General features: G+C 43.1%; 2 protein-coding genes across 4 annotated transcripts; one reads left to right on the top strand and one right to left on the bottom strand.

Moving 5' to 3' along the window:
- Window positions 1-74: 74 nt before the first annotated feature.
- Window positions 75-5,014, bottom strand: RPL9 (ribosomal protein L9). Of its 2 annotated transcripts, XM_064653010.1 has the most exons (8): window positions 4,949-5,014; window positions 4,623-4,669; window positions 4,427-4,542; window positions 3,499-3,594; window positions 3,052-3,184; window positions 1,819-1,899; window positions 1,228-1,343; window positions 75-189 (listed from the first exon to the last, which is right to left on the bottom strand). In XM_064653010.1, exons 2-7 carry the CDS (start codon window positions 4,666-4,668, stop codon window positions 1,237-1,239), a joined length of 579 nt encoding a protein of 192 aa, XP_064509080.1. In that variant the 5' UTR covers window position 4,669; window positions 4,949-5,014; the 3' UTR covers window positions 75-189; window positions 1,228-1,236. The 2 variants fall into 2 exon arrangements, with proteins under 2 accessions (XP_064509080.1, XP_064509081.1); XM_064653011.1 differs by lacking the exon at window positions 4,949-5,014 and having other exon boundaries at window positions 4,623-4,671.
- Window positions 5,015-5,034: 20 nt separating this feature from the next.
- Window positions 5,035-16,401, top strand: LIAS (lipoic acid synthetase). 2 transcript variants are annotated; one of them, XM_064653008.1, is made up of 11 exons: window positions 5,036-5,189; window positions 6,231-6,403; window positions 7,071-7,164; window positions 7,900-7,980; window positions 8,210-8,366; window positions 9,430-9,487; window positions 10,557-10,685; window positions 11,930-12,075; window positions 13,689-13,759; window positions 14,487-14,598; window positions 15,462-16,401. In XM_064653008.1, the coding sequence occupies exons 1-11, from the start codon at window positions 5,109-5,111 to the stop codon at window positions 15,512-15,514; spliced, it is 1,155 nt and encodes a 384-aa protein (XP_064509078.1). In that variant the 5' UTR covers window positions 5,036-5,108; the 3' UTR covers window positions 15,515-16,401. The 2 variants fall into 2 exon arrangements, with proteins under 2 accessions (XP_064509079.1, XP_064509078.1); XM_064653009.1 differs by lacking the exons at window positions 13,689-13,759; window positions 15,462-16,401 and having other exon boundaries at window positions 5,035-5,189; window positions 14,487-14,599.
- Window positions 16,402-19,881: the final 3,480 nt, after the last annotated feature.

The following is a 19,881-nucleotide window of genomic DNA, read 5'->3' as shown; positions in this document are numbered from 1 at the left end:
GTCCAAAAGACCTTGAGCAAGTTCATGCAATCACCATTTAGTTCTTTAAAAAAAAAAAAAAAAAGACCAAGATATTAAGTATGTTTTATTTTATTAAACCTCTCATGGTGTTCTGGTTTTGTACCAGATTCTTTGAGCTGGTCTTGTTGATCTAATGTTTCATGGTGGTTTGTATCAGGATCCAGACAACTGTAAATAAAACATTAAGAGCTATTAGAAAGATTTAGCAGTGCAAATGTGAAACTAAGTTTATAGCCATTTGATGCTAATTTATCTGATAGTTTTAATGCAAGATAGACATTAATAGCTCAAAGAATTTGCTTTATTTTGTTCAGATGAGATTACTTAAGGATGCCTTCAAACACAACAGCTCATGACTGTTTAATAAGCAGGTAGTAAGTTGTTCCATCTCTCAAGTAACTTTGAGCAGCAGTAAAAATTACTTTTTTCAGTGGCTTCCAAGTGTATAAATTTGTTTCTAAAACTCAGTTCATCGGCATCCTGCCTCAAGCTTAAGTTACAGAAGATACACAACATGGAACTTATTTGCAAATCAGCCTGTCTCATCCTGCACAAGTGCTTTGCACTATGTATGGAACCATATGTAGCTGAAACACTTAAAATTCCGAAATTCCTTTAACACTTAAATCCCTTTAACACTTAAAATTCCTTTAACACTTAAAATTCCTAAATTATCCCAAAATCCTTGTACTCAACTTCAATAACAAAAGTCCACATACAATGTAAATAGCTGAACTTGTAAACAGAGCTGTTTACCAGCATTTACACACAAACAGCATAGAAGAACCTTTATATACAAACTGTATGCTGATCAGTATTTTTAGTCAGGGCAGTGTCCAACCAGGAGGAACATTAGCCTAAGGTCTTCTCTGTAAACAGCTGTAAACTGGTCTGTCAGGCCAGGTCAGCTGGTTTTAAATTCTCAGCCACCACTGCAGCCAGCGCTCACAGTGCAGAGTACAGCACTGCAGAGTTAGATATTCCTCCATGCAGTAGCATAATGCCAAGTTGATGAGAGATGAAAAATGGCTGTCGAAAGACCTAGCAAAATTAAAGTTTTATGACATGCCTTATGCTGCCTTATACAAACATAACTTCACCCCTGTTGGGAATCTGCTTAACCACAGCCGTGTTGAAGCAGATGAACCTTGTGAAGTCCCCATCTCTAAACAGAAGATGTACAATGTGCATTAAAATGACACCAACCTATGAGTTTTACTCATCTGCCTGCTGTACTGTTCCTTTCTCAGAGACGTAGATACCATCCAAGAATTTCCTGATATCCTTGTTCTTGACTGTGGTGGCTTGCTGGATCAAGGCAGCTGCAGACAAAGCAAGACCATTAGTAAAAAGCAAGAGGTCTGAACTAACTTGCAGCCTTTGTTTACACTCCAGTATTTCAACAAACAAAGGGAACTGTCATCTAGAGAGAGAAATTACCAACTTGAAATCCGGTCAGGTCTAATGAAAACAGAATGCATGCCACTGAGCTGGTCTTGGCAACTTGGGGCCCTGACAGTTCATTACTGCACACTTGTACAACAGAAAAGCTGAAAAGTTTGGTATCAAAAAGGCCATAAATACTGACTTTACAGAAAAAGGTTCCTTGGACCTGTAAAAACATCTTTAAGTGTAGAAGCAGCATAAGGAATTATGAAAAGCAGTTATGGTGACTAAAGCAAAAAAAAAATCCTAGGCTGTTGTTTACCTCAGGGTTTGAGGAGAAAGAGTTTGCTAAGCTGACATCTTCAGATAAAAGTGGCCATATAACCTTCCTACACATCTCCTTTCACAAACCTGAATTGGAGACCAACTCAATGTCATTGCCTTCAAGGATCAGCTCATCTTTCTGGGCTTGAGACACTGCACAGGTAACACCTGTGGAAAGGAAAACACATCATCTACACCGTCAAAGATGTTAAGTGTGGTAAAGAAACAGTATTAATATCCCAGTTTACAGATCTAGAAAGCTGCATTCAAGCCAATAATTAGCTTCTATAACTTTGTTAAGAGAATCCCTGAAATCCATTCCAGGGTTGTCCTCCCTCGCAATTTCAAAACTTAAAGATTAGTGCAAGTTATACTCTTGATTGAAAGCAACTAAGTGATATTCCTGCTTACTCATTACTACACAACAACACTGTGTACAAGCCAGAGACTTTGCCAGCACAGCTCTGTCAGCCAGGTGGTGCCACTTCCCACAGGCTTGTGTTCAATAAGACAAAACTGGAGTCACCATAATCAAAAGTCACTGAAAATCACCTGCCCCCTGTCATGTCAAGCACTGTGTTTATTAGCAATGCTGAGAATACTCACAAGGAGTAAACATTATGGCATCTGAGAGTCTTAACGGGAAACTTGCATTTGCAAGGAGATAACAAAAGTTTTTATAATTTGATCTACTTAATCAAAGCCAGTCCTTTACTATCTTTACAGTAAAGGCTGACTTAAAAAAAAACAAATACAGTAATTAAACCCTGCCTTAATATCCCACTGTAAATCAAAATCAAAGCACTGTAACTCTGCACTGTATCTAACAGGGTTTTGGAACAAATCTGATGCATTCCTCTAAAGCCACCCCAAAATGTCATCAGTCACGTTAAATAACCTTATCCATACCCTCACTAGAAATGCAATTAGAAAAAAAAAAGGATATGGAAAGTCTTTTCTACAGTCTGAAGGTAACTCTGTTTATGAAATGTTTTGTCTCCTCCCTTCGGAAGTTTAACAAGCTCCATCAAGTGCCTACTCTTCTGTTAGACATTTTGCTGAAACTACAAGTATGCAAGATGTAAAACCAGCAGGTAAGATGGTAATTTTGAAATTTATCATGCCTGCTCCTAGATAATCAGGAAATTCAAACTACACCACCTCAAAGACCAAAAATATGATATGGAATTAATTTATGTACAATGTTTAAATGCTGCTCCAACAATTATTCAGCATCTCCTGCTCTCTGTGGCAGTGCCCAAAGAAAACAGCTTGAAAAGCCCAGTTAGAATGGCACAGTACATCTCCAGAAATGCTCACCTGGCCTCATCCGCACTCTGCGGATGTACTTCTCTCCCAAGAAGTTTCGGATCTCCACAAGAGAGCCATTATCCTGTATGACCACATTGATTGGGAAGTGAGCATACACCGACCTCATCTTGTAACGAAAGCCCTGGGATACAGGACATAATCAGATATTGAAAGCAGAACACATCCAAAAGGCAGAACATGTGCATCAAGTTTACTGGAGAAATCTACCCAAGATGTATCAAAAATAGTTTCTTAAAGAGGGCAGGACACTGAGCCCAAGAGACATCTGTGCTTTCTTCCACCTGCAAAACTTGCTTGACATCAAGTGCAAGAACACAGTAAAAGGAAGAGAAGCTACATCTTGGATGCTTAGAAACACTTCCCCAAAACTAAAAGGAGGTAATACTGCAGGTAACAAAAATGTCAGCAGTTATCCTGCTTCAGAGTAAAACTTACCAGAGTGACCCCCTTGATCATGTTCTGTACATGGCTGCAGATGGTGCGGACTGTTGCCAGCTCCTTTCTGTTACCCCACCACTTGTCAACTCGCAGCTGGGTTAAAAAAACACATTAACAAAGCTTTCAGCTACACTTCGAAACTAACAACGAAATATTTTTGTGACAAACTAGGAGCAAAACATTCACATAAACTACTTAAAAGCACAGAACTACTCTGTTTCTCTGACAGACTATTAAAAGCCCACCTGGCCTTTAAAGTCCCAACCCCCATATACGTCAGAAACCTTTATCTTGTTCATGTCTTGCTACTAACAAATCCTCAAAAGAGCTAGGATAGATAAATCCAAAATCTTAAGCTGAAGGTTGTATTATCAAATGCTAAACACACTGTTCCAAAGTCAGTCTCCTATGCATCATCAACTTAAATGAAACACTGTGTGTGGGTCCACCGTTTTAATGAAGCACTTGATACTTGTGAACAAGTAGCTGCAATCAGCCACTCTTGGATTTTTTTTATACTTTTCAAGACTATATGAAAATATTATTCATTTATTTAGAGAACACCTGCTCTTCTGATGTTCTTGCTGTTTCTGGAAATCAAACAAACTGATTTAGTTTTACCCAGCTAAAACAAGCCAGTCTGTAAAACAACATCCATCCATCAATCCCTTTCCCTGTACCTGACTTTAACTACAAAGGAATGCAACCAACACATTCAGGCCGATATGACAGAACCGCAACGCTCCCACAGTGCCCGAGTGGGTCCCGTGCTCCATCAGACCAACCTCTTTCAGAAAACACAGAAATGAGCAAAACCAAACAACGTACCTGTAGCTGAACATTTTCGGTCACCCTTCTACACCACCATTAAGCTTTTAAGCCAGCTGTTAAGCTCCCCTCCGTCTCCGGGCCGCGCAGTACTCACCTTTTTGTGCTTCTTCCCCAGGAGGGACAGCTCCACGTTGATGTGGTTAAAATCCCTCCGCAGGGTTCCTCGGGGGCCCTTCACTATGACCGTCCGGCCCTTCAGCGAAACTCCCACTGCGAACAGAAGGTGGACACGCGTTATAGGCCGTGGGGACGGCAGCGCCGGGCGCCCCCCGAACGCAGCGGACACTAACCTTGCTCGGGGATGTCCACGGTCTGGTTGCTGAGGATGGTCTTCATCCTGCGGGAGAGAACGACACAGGCTGGAGGCTCCCGCGGCCCTCTCCCGGCGGAGACCCCGCCCGGCCGGACGCGGCGCCCTCAGCGCCCAGCGGGGCCCGGCCGGGCCGGCGCCGCCCGGGGCTCCTCCCGCGGGATGCGGGACGGGACATGCCGCGCTGGCGGGGCCCAGCGAGGCCCCGGGGGGCTGCCGGCGCGCGGGCGGGGCGGCGCGGAGCCGCGCACCGCGGATGGTCGCGGATGGTCCCGGATGATCCCGGATTATCCCGGGCGGCCTCACCTGGCAGCGCGCGGCGCGGAAAGAGAGTGCGCGTGACGTCATCGCGTTCTTGTAGCCCCTTCCGCGTCCGTGACGTCATCGCGCCGAGGCCGAGCCGTCCGAGAGGCAGGAGCAGCCGAGGCGGTCGAGCGTCGAGCGCATCGCTCGCGCCGGTGCCGCCATGTCGCTGCTGCTACCGCGGGGCCGCTGCGGGGCCACCGCCGCCGCCCGGGGGCTGCTGCTGCCGCGGGCCCGGGCCCGGGTGAGTCCCGCCGCGTGACCCGGGGGCCGGGCGGGCAGGGGGCGATGTAGCGTGGCGCGTCCCGGCGAGAGGAGATCGCACGGGGAGGGGACGGGGCGCGTCCCGGTGCCGGTGCCGAGAGGGTCCGTGGTGGCGGCGGCGCGGGGCGGCCGCGGGCAGAGCCCGGGAAGGGCCATCCCAGCTCCACACGGGCACACGCACTCCCAGGACACCGAGCCCCGGCCCCGCTCCCGCGGGACAGCGCCCAGAAGCACTGGAAGCCATCGCCGCGTCCTGCAGTCCCGAAGTGTCAGAGGAACCCGCACAGCGGTGTTTCACGGAATCACAGAATCAATGAGGTTGGAAAAGATCTCTGAGATCGTCGAGTCCAACCTATGACCGAACATCATCACGTCAGGCCATGTCCAGTCTTGGCTTAAACACCTCGAGGGACGGTTGAATCCACCACCTCCCTAGGCAGCCCATTCCAATGTCTAATCACCCTTTCTGAGAAGAAATTCTTCTTGATGTCCAACCTAAAGCTCCCCTGGCACAGCTTGAGGGCATTTCTCTCGTCCTGTCACTTGTTACTTGGCAGAAGAGAAGGACCCCCACCTGGCTACAGCCTCTTTCAGGCAGTTGTAGAGAGCGATCAGGTCTCCCTTGAGCCTCCTTTTTTCCAGGCTAAACAGCCCGAGCTCCCTCATCCTCTCCTCATGGGACTTCAGCTCCAGACCCTTCACCAGCTCTGTTGTCCTTCTCGGGACACACTCCAGCACCTTCTTTCTTGCAGTGAGGGGCCCAGAGCTCGATGCAGGATTTGAGGTGCAGCCTCACCAGCGCTGAGTACGAGGGGAATTTATGTTATACTGTGTAACTTAGCAGGGTATTATGGTAGATAAGTCTGTTTCATGCGGCTTAAAATAAAAAGAAGTTAACTTAAAGGCCATTAGAAAAATGCTTATGCAAAGTGTACATTAACCAGCAAAAGGGCAAGTTGTTGTTTAGTATATGCTGCTAGTACATTTGCTATTAAATAAATTACAGTTTTGCTGCTTTTAGATATCTGGGAGCCATGTGTGTAACCAGTACGGAACATCGAGTTCTTTGCCAGGGGACAAAAAAGAGTTTCTGCAAAATGGGCCAGACTTGCAGGACTTTGTCTCTGGAGATCTGTCAGACAAGAGCACATGGGCTGACTATAAAGGCAATTTGAAGCGTGAGAAAGGAGAAAGGTAATTGTGATTTTAAACAACTGTAGTTGCTTCTGGGCACTATCTTGCACATTTAGTAATAACTACAAAATGTATACTCTGTATTTTTATTAAAATTTTTATTAAATTCTGCCCTACTGGCTTGCAAATTTAATGATTTTTCAGTAAGAAACAAAAACACGCATAACAAAACAGGGAGACATGGTGTTTTCTCACGTGAGTGCCTGTGCCATGGCCTGTATTGAATTACAAATATCAGTAGGTGAATGTACCCAACTTTACTGTTGAAAAAATATTATCGATAGAGTAAAACAAAAAATTAAGACTAAATTATAAAATGCTTAACCAGTTATAAATTTGATCAGAAGCAATAGCTCTATAACAGCTGCTGCCGTTCATTATTGCAGTCTCCAGTGTGGCACTGTTAAATGCCACTGGAACAGTGAACAGTTTTAAACCTTTCAGTGACAGCAAACTCCTACACCTGAGTGTTGGCATGATGATAAACAGGGAAGAGAGAAGTCTGGTCTGACCATCAATGATGTTAACATTAGTTTCTGGGTTGCATCAGCTTTCAAGGAACCTTTCCTTGTTGGGATCCATAACAAATTAAAATGAATCTATAAAATTAATGACATTTGCTATGTAGGTAGTTTATTAATCTTTATGTTTTCTTGGTGTTACTCAGGCTGCGGCTTCCTCCATGGCTGAAAACAAAGATTCCCATGGGAAAGAACTACAATAAACTAAAGAATACCTTGAGAAGTTTAAATCTTCATACGGTAAATCTGGCACCAACCAAGTTTTCCTGTAGAAATAAGGCATTTTTTAAATTTTTTTTTTTTCTGTGCAGAACAGGTAGAAATCATGTCTTGCATGATCTTCAGGGGTGAAACCAAGCCAAATGCTGATCCTTTTTATCAGAGATGAATTTTACCCCTAAAGAATGAAGATAAATCCAACAGAGTATTGAATGTTTTGCCTGCTATGATTTTAAGTACTAGGGCTTACTATTTGCATTACCAGAGATCAGAAGATGCTATATGCAACTGTTTTTAATGGGAACGCACACAGTTTCAGAGTTACATACATGTTTTCCATGAAAAGAACTGTACAAATGTGTATATTTTGTTAATTGTACCTTCCAGATGGTAAAAAGTGGTGTGAATGCATGGAGAGCTTTTTTCTCTTTTTTTTTTTTTCAGGCTAAGATCATCCTTTAATGAGTCATAGACTTTGTCATAGACATTTTAACACTTTTTAAATTGAAAATGTTAATGACAGTCTGTGCTAATTAATAAGGTAGTTACATGGTTGAGGAGCTTCTTTTTGCTAATGGAGTTGCAGTTGTGAAGAAGCAACTCCAGAAGGTCCAGAGCATGGAACTGTTAACCTTATTTATCACAGAAGGAATTATGTTCTGTTTGTAGGCTACTATTGAAATTGATCAGTAATAAAATAATTATTTTCAATAATAATATGAAAAATGCAGGTTCAGTACAGCCTTTCACCCTCAGGTATGTGAAGAAGCACGTTGTCCCAACATTGGAGAATGCTGGGGAGGTGGTGAATATGCCACAGCCACAGCTACTATTATGGTAAGTCATTAACCATTTCTTAAGTGTTCTGTTAATGTCTGAGCTGTTTGTAGTGCATTGCTGGATCTCTACTGTAGTGGAGTGGTTTTATTACAATAAACTTAGAGTAAAGCACTGTCCCAGTTTTATTTGCTTAGTGTTGGGATTTATCTGATGTAGCTTATGCAGCTGCTTCCCAGCTGAGCAATAGTGACATGCACCATGTAAATGAATGTGTGTCTTGTTCCAGCTGATGGGTGATACATGCACTAGAGGCTGCAGATTTTGCTCAGTAAAGACAGCAAAAAATCCACCTCCTCTGGATCCCCAGGAGCCTTACAACACAGCCAAGGCTATCGCTGAGTGGGGCTTGGATTACGTTGTGCTGACGTCTGTGGACAGAGATGGTGCGTAGGTTGCTCTCCTGGCTTTCCCTCTGAGCTCTCAGATGTGTTACGTGGGGTAAACACAGGCCCCTGTAAACATTTATCAAAACAGCTGTCAAGGAGGACTGTTCTAAAGGAGTCCACAGTGATGAAACTTGGGGAAGTTCCTACATATTCTTAGTATTTCTCCATATCTGGTAAAACACAACAGAAGTTACACTGTTATTAAATCGCAAGACTAATAGAATACTAAATATTTATATTTTTTGTGAAATGCATACATAAACACCATATTCTGTTACTCCATTAGCAAAAAAAACCCCTAAACCACAAGCATTCATATACAATGCCATTACAGAACTTCTTCCAAACACTAAACCTGGAATATATTATATGTAATAAAAGGGGCGGAGTTTAGGTTGGACATTAGGAGGAATTTTTTCACAGAAAGGATGATTAAACATTGGAATGGATTGCCCAGGGAGGTGGTGGAATGACTGTCCCTGGAGGTGTTTAAAGAAAAACTGGATGTGGCATTTAGTGCCATGGTCTAGTTGACATCATGATTGGTCATAGGTTGGACTTAATGATCTCAGAGGTTTTTTTCAACCTAATTGATTCTGTAATTCTGTGAAAACTGGAAGTTGCCTTTTTTAAGGTTGTAGTAGCTCCTTTGAGGTGACACCATATAGGAGGGGAAAACCCCTGTAAAAACTGTTCAGTATGGTGGGAAGTCCAGTAGCTTCAAAGCGGCCTACAGAGCAGAAATATATATATCTCAATTTTTGTACAACTGTTTCTCAGACCAAAATTGTATATAGATAAAGCCATTCTGTGCTCAGGCTGACAGTGGACCTAGAGACAGGTAAAGGTGAATCACAGTCACAGTTAGACTTTGTGCAGAGCAAGGCTTGGTAGGATATCCTTTGTAAACCCTTGGCATAAGCGGTAAGATAAGACTGGGGTTTGACTGGTTTATTATTTCTCATTTAAACTTGAATCTGTTATGGGTGTTGAGTCTTTGCTAATAAGTAAATACATTTCTTGAACTGAAAGGTTAACTGAATAATTGACATGCTTGTAGATATGCCCGACGGTGGAGCGGAACACTTTGCAAAGACAGTCTCGCATCTGAAAGAAAGGTATGTCATTAATGTATTGCTATTATTCTTATAACCTTAGAATGTGGTACTGCATGTAGGTCAAAGCTACCTTTAGCTGGAGTATTCCAGGCGCCATGCAGATACAAAAGTCTGCCTTTAGCCTATCTGTGCCGCTTTCTTTTTCTTTTCATCTGTCTCATAGAATGGCCCCAAACTGTTTTGAATTTGGATGCATTTCTAATTCATCCCAGGCTTATGTAAAGCTAAGCACTGGATTCCTTCTTTGAACGGGCAACTGGTTTACCAGGAAATGAGTACATTCTTTTGAGGTACGGTCATTCCTGAAGCTTTGGGCTCAAACACAGCCGATTTAGGTAACACTGTCGCCACGACCGAAGGAGTCTCGTTTCTCATTCAGCAGTGATCAGATTGCTTTTCATTTCTCCACAGTGGCCATTTCCAAGTCTGTGAATGTACCTTCCGGCTTTCCCTGGCTGTGTCACCTTCACCCTGCATTGGTGCCCTGTACACCATTTGACAGCATACTTGTCTACCTGCAGAATTCATTTGTATAACCCCATTTAAGTGTTTATTCAGTGTATCTTGGGACTCCAAAGGTTCCTTCAGTTTTTCCCACCAGTCTTTCTGAGCTGAAATCAGGTTCTTGGACACCAAGATTAGATTCCAGGGCAATAACTTAGAATCTTCATATACTGGTAGGCAGGATCATAGCTCCTCTGTATTTTGGAGCTATGATCTCAAACTCATGTTAAGTTACATGACTGCAAAAAAGACACATGAAAAATCTTGCATGAACAGTACATGCGATTAAAATTGTTTTAGAGGCTGTTGGAAATGCTCTTATATTTATTATTTATCTTTTGTTGTATTCCAGCTCACATCAGTAAAATCAGGAATTGAACACAATCCTGTTTGATTTATTATATAAGTATTTGCAGAAATCTGTTCTTTTAGAATTGTATCCTGAATTAACTTTGCTTTGCTATCAGAGCATCATTTATTAATTTATGTGTGGTTTTTTGCTCTCTTGAGTTTTTTAGCAACACAAAATCCCAGCGATGTGTTCCTTTTTGTCTGTCCTTTTCAGGAATTCCAAAATCCTAGTGGAATGCCTAACTCCCGATTTCCGAGGGGACCTTAAAGCTGTGGAGAAAGTAGCGTTGTCGGGGCTGGACGTGTATGCTCACAACGTGGAGACGGTCCCAGAACTGCAGAGGTAAGCACTAGCACTGTGTATGGCAAGGGGGTTGTAAAAGAACTGCGTTCTGAGCTGCCCTGAAACCCCCCGTGCTGTGGGAGGCGGCGGGAGCGGGCGGGGCCGGGATGCGGAGCGGCCCCGCTCCCGGCCTGCCCCGCGCGGGGCCCCGCCGTGCCCGCCGCCCGCCGGCAGGGGGCGCCCGCGCCACGGCACTGCGGCGGCGTCACCTCCCCGGGAACGGCCCGGCATCCCATGGCGGGTGTGGGACCTGGGCTGGGCACATCCCGGCATCCCAACCCGGGCACATCCCGGCATCCCATGGCGGGTGTGGGACCTGACCCGGGCACATCCCGGCATCCCATGGCGGGTGTGGGACCTGGGCTGGGCACATCCCGGCATCCCATGGCGGGTGTGGGACCTGACCCGGGCACATCCCGGCATCCCATGGCGGGTGTGGGACCTGACCCGGGCACATCCCGGCATCCCATGGCGGGTGTGGGACCTGACCCGGGCACATCCCGGCATCCCATGGCGGGTGTGGGACCTGACCCGGGCACATCCCGGCATCCCATGGCGGGTGTGGGACCTGGCCCGGGCACATCCCGGCATCCCATGGCGGGTGTGGGACCTGAGCCGGGCACATCCCGGCATCCCATGGCGGGTGTGGGACCTGACCTGGGCACATCCCGGCATCCCATGGCGGGTGTGGGACCTGGGCTGGGCACATCCCGGCATCCCATGGCGGGTGTGGGACCTGAGCCGGGCACATCCCGGCATCCCATGGCGGGTGTGGGACCTGACCTGGGCACATCCCGGCATCCCAACCCGGGCACATCCCGGCATCCCATGGCGGGTGTGGGACCTGGCCCGGGCACATCCCGGCATCCCATGGCGGGTGTGGGACCTGACCCGGGCACATCCCGGCATCCCATGGCGGGTGTGGGACCTGACCTGGGCACATCCCAACATCCCATCCCCCCATCCCAGCTGTGGAATCTGAGCTGGGCACATCCCGGCATCCCATGGCGGGTGTGGGACCTGAACCGGGAACATCCCATCCCTCCATCCCAGCTGTGGAACCTGAACTGGGCACATTCTGTTGCTTCTGATGCTTCGGGGCCTTTCAACCAGTGTCAAACTGCTCAGCTAAAACCTCTATGCTGCCGCTTTGTAGAAATGAGCAGAACGAGCCTTTCCTGGCATCTTTAAAATCTGTGCACCCTTTCATGTTTTCTTCCCCCTTGTGCTGGAAATGTGCAAAGGAAGGTCCGCGATCCCCGAGCCAACTTTGAGCAGTCCGTACGTGTGCTGAAGCACGCCAAGGAGGTCCAGCCTGGCATCATTTCTAAAACCTCCATTATGCTGGGGCTGGGCGAGACAGATGAACAAGTGTATTCCACAATGAAATGTAAGTTGGTGTTGAAATAGATGCCAGAATTCACAGATATGAATTTTATTGTGTTGGAAAACAGTTGTAAGCGTATTTACCTCTACATGCAAATCAGTTTGCCTGGTGCAGGAAATGTTTTCTAAATTCCATTGAAAAAGAAAAGTTTGGTTAAAGAAGACTGAATTTCTGAAATATTTTGCTTTCATATGGCTTCTAGAGTCAATTTGATGGGTAAATCCAGCTCATGTTGACTTCAGTGGAAATTAGAACTATTTTTGTGTAACTGTATTAACGTTCTTATCTTGCAATACTTAAATAATGAGCTTGCAACATTATTGCCTTATTGTGCTTTGCTTTTTAGAAACAGCAGACCTGATTAAATTATTTCAGTTTATTTAGATGCAAAAATGTTACCATCCCTGGAGCTGTAGCATGTTCTTATGTTTCATGTAAATGTATTTTTAAGGGGACAGAAAACCATTCATGGTGGTAACTGAAAGTAATGCACTTGGAAGAAAGAGTTCATAAATGCTATGGCATTTCTCCCATATCCTGAAATAATGTCTACCTGGTACAGAACACATTTAGAATGCAGCTATATAGTCTAGTTTTGTTGCAGTTGGACCAAAAAATTACACTTCCTGGTTTTCCCATTCTTACTGCCATGCATTTCCGAGCCACAGGGATATGAAATTTCAGATTTGGTGCTGTTTGCCTTCAAGCCAAGTTCATGGATGTAAATGGAAGCAAACTGTTACCAGCCACATTCATTTGGTTACTGTAGTTTTGTTCCCCTTCCGTCCTCTGGCTGTGAGTTAAAGAGCATGTAAATGTGCTGGTATTGTACCTGTTTCTTTACAGACCCATATCAATGTAAACAGATTCCAGGTTAACAGTGAGTGCAGTGCTATAATCAAGACATTGTCTTTTCTTCCTACTCAACGTAGGGCAACCAACCCACATAGCCAAAAAATACATGGAGATATTCATGCAAATTCTGATTCCTCAGCCATCCCTTTGTTCAGAACACCCCTCTAGCTGCAGTAAACAGTTCTTCAGGCCAGCTGACTATCAAGTGTCCAGGTTTTTCCCCTGTAAATAGACTACCTGAACTCATTTGCTGTTTATTGATTCTGGTATATCCTACAATTGTAAAGACAAAGTTTATAAGACTCTACAGGCATCAAAAAATACATCCTAAGTGTGTAAAACTGGCCATTTCCCCTGATTTATGGCACTTCAGAACTCTCCACATCTTTTCGTGGTCTAGTCTGTTGAAACAGTGAAGTGCCAAGTGCATGTGAACCCATCCATCTCTTATCAAATGAAGGCTCTGACATAAAGACACAGTGAAAAGCAGCAAGATAAAGACAAGAACATGTCATCTCTGCAGTGAGACACGACTGCAGTGACCAGGGTATTCTCTCTAGCTCAGGCCCTGCAGCAGCGCGGAGCTCAGTGAGGTGTGTGGCTACTGTGCATGGAGGCTGCAAGTTCCCTTTGCTCTGAGCAGAATGTAGCTCCCACAGGGTGCTGGGGAGTGAGCCTTGTTCAGACTTGGAAAGAGGGTGTTTTTTAATGGCTGACAATGCCTTGTGATCCTTCTGCCACTAACAATTTTGTTTTTACAGTGTTACGGGAAGCAGATGTAGATTGCTTGACCCTAGGACAGTACATGCAACCAACAAAACGTCACCTGAAGGTAAAAGTGCCTTTAATTTACAGGCAGAATTATAGTCTATACCTTGCACAGTCATCCTTACCCTAACTGCAGATGTCAGGAAAAATTTCCTTCCTTGTTTGGCCTGATAGTGTTCATCTGTTGAGGACTCTTCACTAAAAATTACCTCAGGCATCTAACTCCTTCCATCTTCTGCAGACTTCCCAGTGCTAGTTTCTGCTGTTAGCCAGGGAGGCAGCTGGAGCTGAGGCATGATTCTGGTAAACAAGGGCTTCAGTGTATTTCTCAAGCATAATGGCTCAAGCCAGTGCCCCTTCACTGTCTCATAGGCTCTCCCTTAATGGTGCCACTTCAGCTGGGGAAATTACCATTTTCTGCTTCTGTGATCTGTCCAGAGTGTCACGCTCTGTTTTGTTCCTGTGTTTCACTAAAATAACTGTTAGTGAAGAGATCTCTAGGACTATCATGATTTTTTACTAACTTGGACAAAAGAAAAGGCTTGCTCCAAAGGACCATTCAAAAACAGAGTGAAGGAAATTCTAAACTTTTCAGTTAAATATGAAAAGCAAATAAAATGCCTTATTTTGGTGGAAAGCAGAGAGAAAATACAGTTGGTGACTTGACTGCTCAAAGCTTTGGAGTGAAAAATTTTGAACTTGCGATATAACTGTGTTTCATTTCACTGTATGCCAGCTATAGCCATTTCCTTTGCATTAACACCTGATTAAAATTAATTCTTTTCACTCAGGTTGAAGAATACATAACTCCTGAAAAGTTTAAGTACTGGGAAAAAGTAGGAAATGATCTTGGATTCCATTACACTGCTAGTGGGCCTTTAGTGCGTTCCTCCTATAAAGCAGGTAAATTGCTGAAAGGCATTAGATTCTTCGGCATGTAACATTTTATTACATAAAATTAAAAGGGTGAAGTAATGTGCAACAAACCTCACCTTAGCTCAAGGACACTCCATATTTGTGCAATTGCTGTGCTGCTTAAGCTAATTTTTTTTGCCAAACGTATTTTGTACTATACTTAATGTGTGAGGCAGGATAAAAGGTACCCGGTTTGCAAGTTTTCCTTTGCATTTTGCCTTTTGGATGCTTCCAGGTTTATTGGGACTCTTTGTTATTTGTGATGCAGTTTTGTTGCTTTAGGCAGAATTTATCTACAGTGCCTTAGAAATAATTGGACACCCTTATGGTAGTGCTTTTTCTGACACAGCACTGGGTATTAAGTAGCAGCTGATATGAATGAAACTGTTGTGTAGGTACAGCATCCTGCTTCTTCCGAAGGAGAAAGCAGAGAAGACTCATCTGGGGCACTGTGCTTCTCAGTCTGGTTTAATGCCAGCTCAAAGGAGACTTACAGCAGGTTTCCCTATAACTTGCTGATACTTTATTAAATAAAATTAGTTTTTAATTCAACCAATTCACTTACCTGTTGGAAAGCACAAAGCAGCAGAGCTATTTCATGAAATTGGACATGAGGAAAATTAGGATTTCAGGGGTGGCAGGGTTATGGGTTATGGTTTGGGGTTTTTTTTTAGATTCTTGCTATATGTATTGGAAGTGCTGTTGCATAGAATGGAATTACTATAAAATACTGGTAAGAACATTCCTGCTGTAGAATAGAACACTCATGTTAAGTAAGAATATGTCTTGTTTTGCCTTATTTTATTGAAATACCAACAAATAATTTAGGTACTTTTTTTCCTTTTACTTAGGTGAATTCTTTTTGAAGAACTTAGTAGAAAAAAGAAAGACAAAAGCCATCTGAAAATGAGAGTGAACCTATTTAAAGCAGCCAGTTTTAAGGATCCTTTTTTCAGCATATAATTACACTCAGTTCCAGAAATGCAGAAGACCAGATGGTGAATATATGAACAAACTCACTATCTTTCCAGAACACTTTTCTCTCAACAAAACATGTTATTTCTCCTGGCAAGGCTACAACTACAGAGTACTTCTAGTGTTCAGCAAAAAGACAGAACATGATAGAAGCAATTTTAAAAGAGTGATGGAACTGAGGCGGAAGAAATAAATGTAAGCTGGAAAAAAAGATTGGGCAGATTTATCTGTCTGATACTGCCATCAGCATTGCTGCAGTTAATACCTGTGAGGATGCTGATAGAAACTTGAAAGGTACTGATACTTTGGTGTATCTTACCATTATGTAACACAAGCTTTCAGGGGCTCTGGGAACTATAGGAGTCCTAAAGAAAGATTTTGTACATGACAATGGACCAGAATAGGGCTGTCTTGAACTACACCAGAGAAGGTGTGGTAATACTACTTCAGGAGGTGGTATTTCTTACCTGTATCTCAAGAAAATGAGCTGTACTATTCTGATAGCTGAAGCTTTTCTGATGCTTGCATGTCTTGAAGTGTGAGCGCCATGGTAAATACAAGATACCAAGCTGAAGAAAACAAGTCCTTTGTGGCAAGACAATTGTAGATATCATATTATTAAAACCATTTGGAAAATCAGAGTTGGTGTAAGAGCATAAGTAGAGCCACCCCTGTTTGGATTACATGACTGTAACAAACTTCAGTGAGTTGCACAGACGCTTGTTCAGTATTGGGTATGCAGAACTGCTGCTATTCTGTACTGTGCTTCTATTCTGTGGCTATTGTCTTGTCATTAAAGGAGAGTTGAAAACCTGGTGTTTGTGTTTGGTGGGTCTGGTTACCTGCCCCTTGAGGCTTGGTCTGGCTGGTAAATCTGAATGCAGAGAAGTGAACCACATCATGGGTGAAATGTGGAATCCACTACATATCATACTGACCTCAAGCAGAAATAAAAACGTGGCTTATGGTATACTTGCAGCAATAAATGCTTCTCTTTACATCAGTAATACTGATCACTGTCTCTCTCTAAGAATTCTCAGTGATGCACATTAGATACCATTTTTTGAACTGGCTTCACCTGTGTCTTCATGAAGTTACCGGGAAAACATTCCAGGAATTTGCTATCTGGTCCCAAACATTCATCATGCAGGTAATTCTATGGCTGGCTCTAGTACTTTTCTAAACTACTGTAGTCTGCATGAAGAAGAGTGGACCCTCCATCCCCCACCAACTCAGCCAGATGGTAGAAGGAAGACAGCTAACTGGCAAGTTAATATCTAGAGAAATTTGTTATGAACAATAATAAGATTATACCACTGCAGCCAGTGATGTACAAATGATACTTCACAAAATGAAGTAGAGGGGTTATTAAAGTATTATGAAGACAAATAACTTTAACCAACCAAGAGGGAATGTACTAATTCAACAGTGTAAGGGGAAGAGAAACCTGAACCATGAGGAACAGAGGGAAACAACAGAGAAAGAAAAGTCTTAATAGGTATACTTTGTAAAGGCAGAGAGAAAGGCAAGGCTGCTTTTCTTTTTTAATAATATTAATAAATTTAAAAATAAAAAAAGTCTGACTGCTAGTTGTGGAAAGACCAGGTATACTTTGAGCCAAAAATGCCTTGCTTCAGCTGAAGCACACTTGAGTACCAGAGCTATGGCAAGGAAATTCAATACTCCCTCCACTGCAGCAGACAGGGAGGAGTACCACATCAGCTCCAAGATACCCACACATTTAACAGTTGCCCGCCTTTATTAGAGGTCCTACTGTAAATATTGGGTTTGACTACAGAGCAGAATTAACAGAGTATGACTGTAGCTTCTGCCAAGTTACTGCTCTTTCAGCATCTCAACACTAGAAATATAGAAAAAGGAATTCTGAGCCATACAACTATTACTGAACCGGAACAAGAAAACATTGCACAGTACTTATCTGTGTCTTCTTTACAGTGAGAAAAATAATGCTTCTTAAAACACAGAACAATACTACTTCATGTTAGAATTATGACTTGCTGCTGGATGGTTCAGAAGATGATCTCATGCTCTTACACAACTGTCTAGCACCTGTCTGGTACCAAGTTTCAGAAGCTACACAAGCTATTTTCTAACTGCATGTTTTGCAGTAGTTTCTGAGGAAAGCAAGCACACTTTGACTTCATAGACTGGAGGGGGTCTTTGTTTCTTTAACAGTGTTTGAAGCCAAGTCCTAAAGTTCTTTTCCTAGTTACAAATTCCTGCTTTCACAGCCATCTTACTTCCCTATTGCCCATTCAGTTTTTCCATAACTATAGGTTAAAGCACCAAACTCTCACAAACCTTCTTGTTGTAATTCAGCACAGGTTTCATGACTCTCAGTTTTGTTTCTGATGAAGTTTCATGTTTAGTGACATTTCCTTTTTGTATGTCAATCACATTCTGTCAGTTTGTTTCACAAAGCAGCCACAAAATATTTTAAGAAACATTGTTCATCCTTGCAATCAGGAAAACATCAAAATGAGTTTTGGGAATAAGATGCCAAGTTGACATAGACACTTTAAAAGAAGGAATAGCCTTTTTTAGCATCATTACGTCCATCTACTACACTGTGTGAAGCATAACTGTTATGCGTAGAGAATCGTTGCATCTTCCACTAACTTCAAGCCTTTAGGTGAACCGAACACTCCAGCTTTGCTGATTTAAGAGCAATTTTAAATTCTTTTCTACTTGATGAATAACTAATATTGGTGTTCCCTTCATTTAAAAAGAAGCTGTCACATATTTATGCTTCTGTACTATGGCATGAGGCAACTTACTGCAGATGTTCAACGTACAGTAGAAATGTTAAGCTCAATGCAGCAAAAGCAAGTCATGAAAACTGACTACAGCATTCCTAAATCAGATAACTATTATTCTTTCCTGTATTGTTTTAAAACTAAATTCCAACTTTAGCTGTTGAGCAAGATTACAGCACTGCAAGTGAGAGAAGTGTAAACTTGTTGGCCAGTACAAAAACCTCACCCTAACTGCTTCTATAGCAACGAGTCCTGGTTAAGAATGTGTGTTCTAATTCACTCACAATACTCTTGGCTCTTGTATTCCTGGCACCAGACTAGTTTTACCTGCACAAAGACTTGAACAAAGATACATGGAAGAAAATGGTACATCTTGCCTGTCATTTACAATTTGTCTATGTACATCTTGAGTAAGACCTAATTTATGCAGTCTGTATCATGCTATTCCTAGACTTGTATTAAATCTGGATTTGCTTCAGCTGTTGTATTCACATTTTTGCAGTGAAAAACAGTGTTATTTTTATTAAGAACCTCATAAAAAGAATTCAGAGCACAGGAGTCCGTTGCTCACATTACACAAGTCTTATGCAGAATTACGTGCTATAAAATCCCATACACAAAGACTCAACAGCAGTAAACCCCATCTCTTACATGCAGTACTCAAGCCTTCAAAGTAGGAATACAGTTCTTATTTCCCTAGCAACTGTAGTCTGAAGACAATGGCTTATGATTCACAGTGCTGCACAAGCTTCTGGAGCTCTTCCTTTTGGCCTTCATTTGCATATATGCAAAGTAAGTTCATTTGCATATATGCAAAGTAAGTTTTGCTGTATCCTGAAGGAATGTTCCCACAATCCCAGTGTCCTGCTAAAAGCATGCAGCCACTAAGAAACTAAGTTGACTCTAAGAAAGCAAGGGAAATACCAGTACCAGTTTTACCCCTTGTTGCTCCCCAGAAAGGATCTGCTCCTCCCCACTTTCCCAAGAGAGGGGAGTTAGAGTGATCCCACTGTAATGAACTTGACTGTTTTCTAACATCTTTATGACTAAGCCAAAAGTCACTATTCAGGCTTTGATTAAGTCTGCAGGAGGCAACTTACTGTAGATGTTCAACTTACAGTAGAAATGTTAAGCTCAATACAGCAAAATCAAGTTCTACAGGGTAGGAATAGGGGTATAGCACCTAGTTCCTCTGTCTCCTTGGGAGGGCATGTGAAAAACCACTGGAAGCTTATGAATACTTGCACATTCCTAACAAGAGCAACACTTCACACAAGACTAACAAACTGATAAGGACGTACAGAGGCACTACTACTACAGCTGTGTGCAAATTTCTGAAAAACATCTGGATTTTCTGATGCCTCTATTCACCCTCCTGGTTAAGATAATCCCTGCAGTACTGCTGTGCTAACCTGAATTTAGTGAAGGACAAGAAATCCTTTGAGCACAGCTTGTCAGTACCCTCTTCGTAATCCCCAAGGAGAGGTGACCAGCCTGCCCCTCCAGGTGCCATGGGGGC

This window comes from Pseudopipra pipra, chromosome 4, assembly GCF_036250125.1.
Source record: "Pseudopipra pipra isolate bDixPip1 chromosome 4, bDixPip1.hap1, whole genome shotgun sequence".
NCBI lineage: Eukaryota > Metazoa > Chordata > Aves > Passeriformes > Pipridae > Pseudopipra > Pseudopipra pipra.
The sequence above is the reverse complement of the archived record's forward strand: the minus strand, read 5'-3'. Positions and strand labels throughout refer to the sequence as shown.